Raw genomic sequence first — 11,494 nt, forward strand, 5'->3', positions numbered from 1 at the left:
GAAATAAGTAATAATTTCAAGATCCTTATACATTGTAGCAAATGCTTAGCCCGCAGTACTTGTGACGAGTTTTGCCACCTGCATGCCGAAAGAGAGCCTCTTGCTCCCGAGAGAATAGCGTTGCCGCAGTAAACGATGGCAGAAAACAGCAACTGCTGTACCAAGATGGGTCAATTAAAATAACCTTTAGTGTGTTTCTCCTGCCTTTCCTTCCGAAATCGCAATCCTGCATCTCGGGCTTTTCATGTTGTGGGTCTTGAAGCTCATACGGTGATAGGAGCAATTCTTTTTCAGGTCAAAGAAATTGCAAGGAGGGTTAATGCTACTCTTGTTGAATCAATTAATAATATGGCTAATATTAACGAGAGCACAAAAAAGTCAATACTCAAAAAGGTGAGAAAATATATTTTATGCTTATTTTTGCTTTCATATAAATTCCATCTTCCTAAATATCCCACACTACCTGTTATAAATTGTTACAAAGTTTATCTGAAAACGAATAGCATCAACCCTATTTGTTTGATTGCGGAGATCTCGAGGTTATCTTTTATTGCCCTCAATGTGCCCATAAGAAATTGATTATGTCGGTTGTTGGCTGTCGATGACGACGATTATATAATTAGGCAATAGCAGGCTATGAACAGTTAGTTCATAAACCGTTGATTAGATTTCAGTGGTTGCATTACAGAAAGGCCAAACTTCGTTAGTTGTAGTGCTGAAGGTTGATTACGCACTTGGTAGATCTCCAGTTCGCTGAGATGTGTAACATATTCTTCTTTCATCTTGCTTATATGAATAGTTTTGCTTAAATGGCCGATTTGTGGCTTTCGTCATCCTAATACTCGCATTAACAAAATCATTCTGCGAATGCCACAAACCCTGTCCCCGTTATTCTGAGGGCAATAGTATACACAGAATTCTTTATGGAAACGTGCTTGCTCTCATGATATATTCTGAACATTGAAATCGAAACATGGCTTTCTTGATTTCTGGTGGAGACGTGGAACCGAAAAAATTATATGTCAATTGAGTGGGCATATATAATGAATATATGATATACAATAATGAGCGACATCCGCCAGTCATTTAACATCGCACATAACACTCAGAGTTTCGTATAGAAACGTTTTTGCTTGGAATGACAAACTAAAACATAATTCTCTGAAAATGTGTTTACATTGGCGTCGTCTGAAGTTTGTCTTTGATGGCTTTTCTCTGCAGTCTGAAATGAGAACGAAAATGGCCGCGATGGAAATCGAACTCGTTGGAGTCTTCTAACATTTGTACTCGCTATATTTTTTGCTGTGTTTACATTCTCCTAATATATGTCAACTTAACAGAAGGTTCTTCGAATAACCAAACGTGAATTATGTTTCTTTTTAGTGTGAATAACACAATATTTCCGTAAGATCAGATGTAGGTGGCAAGTAATGCCTGTGAGACAGTCGAGCAAGCTGAACTTTAAAACAAGTCGTGTAAGAGTGTAGGCACAAGCATATCTCTCTTTGAATGTCATAATGTAACCAGGCACAAGAATCGTAATACACTGCTGAAGTTTTACCCTCATGCAATCGGGAATCAGTTGATGCTAACATATGTTTCGGTTTTATAGGTGGCTGCGGTACAAACATGGTTTGGATATTCAGACAATTTATTTAACATCACAGTGCTTGAAAGTCTTTATTCAGAAGTGAGTATTTCATATGCGAGTTATTGCTTACTTCATGCGTGGTAGCTACGTTGAAATATCTTGCTCATCATTTAGTTCAAGTCAGAATGAATGATTTTTATGCTCTGTTGCATTTTATTTCTAACTTGTATAATATACTGAGTTTATTTGCCTACACCTCTTAGACACTGACGGTGAAAGCCAGGCCATCACTGCTTCATTTGTTTATAAAGTCATGCCTGCACAATAGGCAACACTATTACCGTGCAATAATGGCGTTATGTGCATCATACCCTTTTTGCCTCAAATTAGTGCATGACAGCTAATAGGTTTTTGCACCGGATAACTTTCCCACATACGTGTTATGTCATGTGTTTTATTCCTATAGACTGAAGCAGTATTCTTATTCAACTGGGTACTCTGAAATGACTGCCTTCACTGAGAAGTTTTTTTACGCACGTGACAATAGGTTTTGGTCATCTAATTTACACAATGTGTTTTGGATGATATTTATTTGGCATTATGACATTATGCTTGAAAGCAGAGTAGAGCAAGCCAATGTTCCACCCGCAAACATGACCGAAGGAATACAGAACAATCTACAAGGGCTAGAACAGTTCGAGATATTCAGGTCATTTCGTATTTGTTTATGTGTAGTAAGAAGATCAAACTGGTAAAAGAGGCCGAAGTGTATGCGCAAAACATCATGACTTCGACAGTAGAAGAATGTTCGATTAGACGCTAAAATTACATGACCTTTTAAAAAGGGACTTCAAATACTTCGGAATTTACAGACCAACGATGTTTGTAAAAAAAAAAACAGCACATGTGTCTCGCAAAAACATAAAACGGCTTTGAAACCTTTCGCTTCGACATATTCTCATGGATGATAAGCCCACCTTTCACCCCCAGTATGTGGCGGCGTCGCGGACGCCCTCTTTATAAACACGGCGCTGGTTTATAGATGGGAGGCCTACGCAAAACATGATACTTACTGCTTCAGGCTTTAGCGATCCTGGCGACGAAGTACACCAGCTTTACAGTGCTCTCTACCAGCTTTTCTCATAGACAACGAGTGAAACACGTTGACGGTTTAGCGAACGCACACAGGGTAGGGATATCTGCGTACGCGAGCAGCATATACGCAGTACGCAAGAATCGTGCTGCATGAGACGCATGCGCAGTAGCAGCACGAAGGCCGCCTACGTACGCAATGATACTGCGTGTGCTTACGCACGCAGTACTAAAACTGCGCAGTACTAAAGTGCAGCGGTGGCGTAGCGGTAGAACATCCGCCTCGCATGCAAGAGGACCGGGGTTCAAATCCCGGTGCCGCGCAATTCTCCACCGGATTAAAAAAAAAAAAAAAAAAAAAAAAAAAATCCGCGTGTCGATGGAATTGCATAAACAGGTTTGGTGTGCGACCTGATGCCGGTGAACACCTCCGGCAACGCACTCCCTCACCAGAACAGGAGTTGGCCACCCTGGTGCAGTAATTGGCCGCAACCTCTCATGATAAGCTCCACAAAACCCCGGCCCTCAGTCACCAGCGGCTGCGGAACAACTGACCACGGCGGCGGTCAGACCTGTGACGCAGCAGGGGGTGCTAAGAAAGCCTGGCTCCGCTGGACAGGCCGCCATTGGAAACTGACCCTGGCAACGTTTAATGCTAGAACCCTAGCTAGTGAAGCTAGTTTAGCAGTGCTCTTACAGGAACTAGAAGGTATGAAATGGGATGTCATAGGACTTAGTGAGGTTAGGAGGTCGAATGAGGCATATACTGTACTGAAGGATGGGCATGTATTGTGTTATCGAGGCTTACCGGAGAGGCGAGAACTAGGAGTAGGTTTCCTTGTCAATAAGTATATAGCGGGTAATATCGATGAATTCTATAGTATTAATGAGAGGGTGGCAGGCATCGTAATTAGGCTTAATAAGCGGTATAAACTGAAGGTTGTACAGGCCTATGCACCTACATGTAGTTATGATGACCAGGCAGTTGAAAGCTTCTACGAAGATGTAGAATCGGCAATGCGAAAAGTAAAGACGCAATATACTGTACTAATGGGCGACTTCAATGCCAAGGTAGGGAAAAAGCAGGCAGGAGACAAGGCAGTCGGTGACTATGGCATTGGTTCTAGGAATAGCAGGGGGGAGTTACTAGTTGAGTTTGCAGAGCGCAATAACTTACGAATCATGAATACCTTCTTCAGCAAACGAAAGAACCGGAAATGGACATGGAAAAGTCCGAACGGGGAGACTAAAAATGAAATCGACTTCATAATGTGTTCAACCCCCGCCATTATGCAAGATGTAGAGGTAATCGGGAAAGTGAGATGCAGTGACCACAGGATGGTGAGGTCCCGAATTAGCCTAAATCTGAAGAAGGAACGCAACAGATTAGTAAGAAAGAAACCCATCAACGAATTAGCGGTGAGGGGGAAGGCAGAAGAGTTCAGGATCTCGCTACAGAATAGGTATTCAGCTCTAACTGAGGATGGCGACATTACCCTTGAGGCAAGGAACAATAGTTTCAGAAATATCATTACTGAGTGCGCGATAGAAGTAGGCGGTGGGATAGTTAGAGAGGATACCGGTAAGCTGTCTAAGGAGACGAAAGATTTGATTAAGAAACGCCAGAGTATGAAAGCTTCCACTCCAACAGACCGGATCGAATTGGCCGAGATATCAAAGCTAATCAATAAGCGCAAGGTGGCCGATATAAGGAAGTATAACATGGAGAAAATTGAGCATGCTGTAAAGAACGGGGGAAGCCTTAAAGCGGTAAAGAAGAAATTGGGCATAGGCAAAAACCAGATGTATGCGATAAGGGACAAGGCGGGCAACGTCATCACGAATATGGATAAGATAGTCAAAGTTGCCGAGGAATTCTATACAAATCTCTACAGTAGCCAAAGTAGTCAGGACCGTAATGAGATTGGCGGTAGGGAAAAACATTCAGACGTTCCACCAGTGACGAAGGACGAGGTCAAGAAAGCATTAGAAACTATGAAAAGGGGGAAATCAGCTGGAGAGGATCAGATAACTACGGATTTGCTGAAGGACGGGGGGGATATCGTGTTAGAAGAACTGGCCACCTTGTATACGCAGTGCCTGGTGTCATCGACGGTACCGGAACCATGGAAGAATGCAAACATTATCCTCATTCATAAGAAAGGGGACTCTAAGGACCTTAAAAATTACAGACCAATCAGCTTACTGTCTGTTACGTATAAGGTATTTACTAAAGTAATCGCTAATAGAATCAGGACAACCTTAGACTTCAATCAAGCAAAGGATCAAGCAGGGTTTCGGAAACGGTACTCTACTATCGATCATATCCATACCATCAATCAGGTGATAGAAAAATGCTCGGAATATAACCAGCCCTTATACATAGCATTCATTGATTACGAAAAAGCCTTTGACTCAGTTGAAACCTCGGCGGTGATGCAGGCACTGCGAAATCAGGGGGTAGACGAGCCGTACGTGAAAGTGCTGGAAGATATTGTAGCGTGTGCAACAGCAGCCGCTAGGCGGCAGCTCATCGAGTCTCGTGCGCGGACTGGAAGAAGTGGTCTCGTGGCGTTCGAGAAGAAGCTGAAGTCGGCTGCTGTCTCTCAGTGCTCTCTCTGGACCTACTCTTCTGTGCCTTCTAGGTCAACCCCCCCTATTAAAACCAACCTTCTGGTTACGGGCCTAAACGGCTACGTGACACTGGTGGAGGTGAGGCCTTGAATTACATGTCTCGGGCCTCTCGCAGCCGCTCATCGAGTCCCAACCGGCTTCCGCTCGTGTCGACACCCGTTCATCGCTGCAGCCGTCGCCTCCGAGGTCTGGCGCCAGAATTTGCCCCTCTACCTGAACCGACGCCAGCTGATCAGCAGTTCGAGACTTCTGTAATGGCACAGGCAAGTCAGCACCAGTTGCTGCTTCAGCAGCCTCGTACGCCCCCCAGTTTCCATGGCGCTACTGGGGAAGATGTCGACGACTGGATCGACCAGTTCGAGCGAGTGGCGCAATTCAATCAGTGGAGCCCTGCTCAGAAGCTGCACAATGTGTACTTCGCCCTTGAGGACTGCGCCAAAACATGGTATGAGAATAGGGAAGCCAGTCTTCAAAGCTGGGATTCCTTTCGCCAGCAGCTGCGGGACACTTTTTCCAGCCATGACCGCCGTGATCGCGCACGCCGCCTCCTAGAAGCTCGTGTCCAACTACCAAACGAGAGCGTGGCCATGTTCGCTGAGGACGTGACGCGTCTTTGCCGACGGGCTGATCCCGACATGACGGAATCAGCGAAGTTGCGCCACCTGATGCAGGGCGTAAAAGAACCCCTCTTCGCTGGTCTGGTTCGGAGTCCACCTCAAACCGTCGCGGACTTCATCAATGAAGCTACCCTCATTGAGCGAGCCCTGCAGCAAAGATACCGGCGCACGGAGTCTGCCTGTGGTCAGCCCTTCAGCAGTGTGGCCACATTGAACGGATCCACTGACGATCACTCTCTGCGTGAGCTGATCCGCGAGGTAGTTCGCGAGGAGCTCCTCAAGTTCAACCTTGGATCGCCTAACCCGACTGCCGTGGCTGTCACCGAAGCCGTGCGGGAAGAAATACGTCAGACATTGTCCCCGCCTGAGTCACCGTCGGAGCCACGTTCTATGAACTACGCAGCGGCTCTTCGTCGGCCTGCAGTGCCTCCTGCGCAACAGCTTCGATTCGAAGCACAGCCGCCACCCACTTTGCAGCCACCATTCTACCAACCGTCCTTCCAGCCGCCATACCAGCAGAGCCTCGTCATACAGCCGTCCGCTCCTCAGCCACTATACTACCAGCCTTCCTACCAGCCACCGCCCCAGCAGAGCCCCGTCATGCAGCCACCGGTTCGGAAGGCAGACGTCTGGCGCACTCCTCGCCAACGGCCGCTGTGCTACCACTGTGGAGAACCCGGCCACTTGTACCGTCGTTGTCCATACCGTGAGCTCGGTCTTCGGGGTTTTTCTCGGGATTCCCCGCGTCCCCGGGTCGGCGAACGCCCTCCAGAAATCGAGGAGTACCTCGCAACCCATGCAACCCCTTCAGGCAACCGTACACAGTCTTCTCCCGCGCGCTACTCGTCACCTAGCCGCCGTGATTTTAATGATGCGCCGAGGCGCCGGTCGCCAAGCCCACACCGGGGAAACTGAAGGCGGCGACCTCAGGGGGGCAGGTTGCTGACGAACGGAACCGATATCCCGAAGGCCCCCCCGTGACGACTCAGTCCGATGCTGTGACTAGGATGCCGCCGCCGCCACATGAATCCGAAACTCCCAATCAACCTCAAGCCGATCAAGTTGTTAGCGCCGACCTTTCCGTTCTCGTCGACGGACACCCAGTAACAGCTTTGGTAGACACCGGAGCAGACTTCTCAATAATAAGCAAAAATTTCGCAGATCGGCTCTCTAAGGTGAAAACTGAATGGCTGGGGCCGCAAATTCGTACTGCTGGCGGTCACCTTATGACGCCGATCGGACGATGCACTGCCCGAGTAACCATCGCCGATTCAGCCTTTGTAGCCGTTTTTGTTATCCTGCCACACTGCTGCAAGGATCTCATACTCGGCATGGACTTTTTACGTGAGCATGGGGCGATTATTAATGTTCCTCGCCGTACTGTAACGTTTTCGACGCCTGAAACGATGGCCGCTGACTCAGAAAGACGCCACGCACCTTTACGCATCGTTGACGCGGATGTATTCATGCCGCCGCGTTCGTCTGCTCTCGTCGCAGTCAGGTGCGACGATCAGTCCTGTGCTGCCGGTGTTGCCGAACAGAACATAGAGCTTCTGTTACGTCATGGAGTCTGTGTTGCACGCGGTATAGTTCATCTGACTAATGGTCTAGCTCACGTACTGATTACGAACTTCGGGAACGAACGGCAACGCATCGCTAAAGGCACCACGGTAGCTTACTTTGAAGGTGTCGCAGAAGCAGCCCACGGCTGCTTTGTTCTTGAGACCAACACGTCTGCCAGCCAAACGCCCAACTTCGACCCTGATGTGAATCCCGCTCTATCACCGGCAGAGAAGGACAGACTCGTTGGGCTACTCTTTCAGTTTCACCTACAGTGGCTGCACAGCAACCATAGTTCTGCATAAAGAAAGTAACAAAATTCCCATAAAGAAAGGTGTTAGGCAAGGAGACACAATCTCCCCAGTACTATTCACAGCTTGCTTAGAGGAAGTATTCAGAGACTTGGAATGGGAGCAGTTAGGGATAAGGGTAGATGGAGAATACCTCAGTAATCTGCGATTTGCTGATGACATTGCCTTGCTAAGCAACTCGGGAGATGAACTACAAATAATGATTGATGACCTAGACAGGAAAAGTAGAAAGGTAGGCTTGAAAATCAATATGCAGAAGACTAAGGTAATGTTCAACAGCCTCGGGAAGGAACAGCAGTTTACATTAGGTAGCGAAGTACTGGAAGTAGTAAGCGAATATGTCTACTTAGGACAGGTAGTAACCGCAGATCCGGACCATGAAAAGGAAATAACAAGAAGAATAAGATTGGGATGGAGCGCATTTGGCAGGCACTCGCAGATTATGTCTAGCAGCTTACCGGTATCGCTAAAGAGAAAAGTATATAACAGTTGCATCTTACCTGTACTCACCTATGGCGCTGAAACGTGGAGGCTAACCAAGAGAGTTCTACTTAAGTTGAGGACAACCCAGAGGGCTATGGAACGAAAAATGGTAGGGGTAACATTAAGAGATAGGAAGCGTGCAGAGTGGGTCAGAGAAATAACTCAAGTTACCGACATTCTAGTGGAAATTAAGAAGAAGAAATGGACATGGGCAGGACATGTAGTGCGAAGAGAGGATAACCGATGGTCGCTTAGGGTAACAAACTGGATTCCAAGGGAAGGAAAGCGCAGCAGGGGGCGGCAGAAAGTTAGGTGGGCGGATGAGATTAAGAAGTTCGCAGGGGTCAAGTGGATGCAGCTAGCACAGAACCGGGTTAAGTGGAGAAATATGGGAGAGGCCTTCGCCCTGCAGTGGGTATAGTCAGGCTGATGATGATGATGATGATGGACTAAAACTCTCTAATAACGGCTACTTACCAGACACAGTCATTCTGAGGCACGCAGAGTGAGAAGGAATGTGGTGCGTCTGCGGGGCGCGCTAAGGGCTGAAGTGCTGGCATGGTGTACGTGACCCTTCTCGTATCGAGTTGGACGCCTTCGAGGCAGCGCCCTGTCGACGGCCATTTTCCACCGTGTCTGACTGTCCGTATAACTTTAGTTTCTTGTCCTATCTTGGTCTCATCACAGATTGTATGCTTTATTTGTCTGATTGATTAATATTGGTTTTGTGTTCGCACTATTTGTCGCGTCTTGACTTTTTGCCTACTCTTTGTATCTTACCCTTATTCGTTCAATTCTTAACTTTGTTCTACATGCTAATAATTAAATGTTTTGTATTTTTTTGCACTCTTGAAATTCCTTTGATTCACCAACACATGAAAGACGTGAACCCTGCACGGGCAGACCCGCCTAATAAAGGCTGTGGTCAACGCCGACTCTGCGCCTGGCCGCCCTTGGCCAGAGCAGTTTGTGAAAGCCGTGTATACGTATGCACACTTCATTGTGCGTGATAGAGTGAATACAAGAGAGCATATGGCAACATCTATATGCCATCCATTTTTTAAGCGTGAGCCTAATTCGAGGCTGGCCTAACCTTTAAGGCACTTCATCAAAAGCTTGATATACCACATCTGATTTCAAAATTAAGATGATATCCCAATCCTCCTTATATATTAAACAATCTGACACAAATATTTCTTCCAGAGTGTGAAATTACCAGGCTGTTGCAGAGAAGAATTGGTTCGCTAACTGACACAAATAAAGTGCTGGTAATGTCTAGTGCCAATCTGGTTCATTTGAGTACATAGACAATGGTCGAAATCGTAATGCGCTCATGATATTGACACAAACTATAGTCGACGACGAAGCGGAGAGAATCAGTGGCTAGTTGACGTAGACGATGAAGTGGTTGCTAGTTGGCGTAGACGACGAAGTTGGTTGCCTGAAACCGCGCTCAGACCGCTGCTCGGACCGCTCTCGGACTTCGGCAGTCTTCTAGGCTCAGGGCGTTGCCTGGACGTTTGGCTCAATACTCGTTACAGTCTGGTTGGGTGCGCTGGGTACGTTTTCCCACGTTTACACGCTTCACGACGGATCTGACTCCGGTCCACCAGCGACTGAGTCGCCGCCTCTGCGGACAGTCGCCTGAGGTTGGGCCCCTTTCCACCCCTACGAGGATCACGCAGCCGCCACTATCGAGCCACCTCGACATGGCCACTGATCCCAGGCTCTCAGCTCCGATCCTTTGCCACCCGCCGCGAACACCACCATCTTTTCACGGCGACGTCTTCGAAGACGCTGAGGATTGGCTGGCTACCTTCGAGCGAGTGGCTCGGTACAACGGCTGGAGTGACGAGCGAAAGCACAATAATGTTTACTTCGCTCTAGAAGAGTCTGCGCGTACGTGGTTAGAAAACCACGAGGGCGCCCTTAGCACCTGGCAAGCATTTTGCCATGAACTTCTGACCGCCTTCCCCAACGCCGATCGCCGCGAGAAAGCTGCAGCTGCACTTCAGTCCAGAAACCAGCGGCCAAATGAAAGCGTACGCATGTTCTGTGAAGACATGACCCGTCTTTTCCAGCGCGCAGACCCCAATATGAAAGAGGAGACGAAGCTTCGCCACCTCATGCGTGGAGTTAAGCAGGAGCTGTTCGCGGGCCTCGTTCGCAGTCCACCGCGTACCGTTGCTGAATTCCTCGCAGAAGCAACGACCATGGAAACGACGCTCCAACAACGGGCCCGGCAGTACAACCGAGATGTCAGCAGCCTGGCCCCAGATGTTTTTTCGTCGTGCCATGGAAGCAGTGCGGACGCCTTACGTGACCTCATTCGGTCGGTTGTTCGAGAGGAACTCCAACGTTTCCGTCTGTCTGAGAGTGCGCCAGTGACCTCACTGACCGAAGTCGTCAGAGATGAAGTACGCCAGGCTGCTCGTGAATTCCCGGTCACCAACGTACTGCAGCGCGGCGATGAAATGCCCACGCCCACATCCGTTGTTCCTCAGGCAGCTGCCTACGATCCTGTCGCTACCATGCCTCCACGGGTCGACGACAAACGAACATACGCGTTCGTTGCACGTCAAGCAGCTGCCTGTGGTCCTATTGACCCGACACCGGTGGTTAGTCACATCAGTCCGTATGACGTATCGGCTCAAGCTGTGGTGCCTGTTACACGCCCTCGCAAGTCGGACGTGTGGCGCACGCGGGACCGCAGGCCAATCTGCTGCCACTGCGGGGAGACCGGTCACCTTTACCATGCATGCCCGTATCGCAGAGTGGGACTTCGCGGCTTCGGACCCGATGCGCCCTGTCCACGGAACGGCGAACGGCCGCTCGAAATTGCAGCTCATCTATCGGCCCGTCAGAGACCTGGGAGATACAGGGGCTATGGCAGAGGATCGTCATCTCTGCAGCGGTACCATTCCCCAAGCCCTCACAGAGACGCCAGCTATACTGAACGGCGTTCTCAAAGTCCACACCAGGAAAACTAATTCCAGCGGTCTCCAGAGGCAGGGCCGCTGCTGTCGGAAAAATTGAAGATCCTCCGCCGCCGATACACTGATACGCTGATTCCTCACGGGGGCAGGGTAGCGACATTATCCGAAGGGCTACTACTGATTTGTGGGTGACACTTGACGGAGCTAACACGATCGCGTTACTTGACACCGGTGCAGACTATTCAGTGATGAGCCACGCCCTCGCCCAGG

At 48.6% G+C, this 11,494-nt stretch overlaps 1 protein-coding gene across 1 annotated transcript; it reads left to right on the plus strand.

Annotated features, from left to right (window-relative positions):
• Positions 1-5,247: 5,247 nt before the first annotated feature.
• On the plus strand, positions 5,248-11,278 carry LOC146188591 (uncharacterized). Its single transcript, XM_084605084.1, has 3 exons — positions 5,248-5,526; positions 9,977-10,708; positions 10,964-11,278. Exons 1-3 carry the CDS (start codon positions 5,413-5,415, stop codon positions 11,276-11,278), a joined length of 1,161 nt encoding a protein of 386 aa, XP_084461210.1. The 5' UTR covers positions 5,248-5,412.
• The last annotated feature ends 216 nt before the right edge of the window (positions 11,279-11,494 follow it).

Source organism: Amblyomma maculatum, chromosome 5 (genome assembly GCF_055883805.1).
Source record: "Amblyomma maculatum isolate TAMU_Amacu chromosome 5, ASM5588380v1, whole genome shotgun sequence".
In the NCBI taxonomy this organism is placed as follows: Eukaryota; Metazoa; Arthropoda; class Arachnida; order Ixodida; family Ixodidae; genus Amblyomma; species Amblyomma maculatum.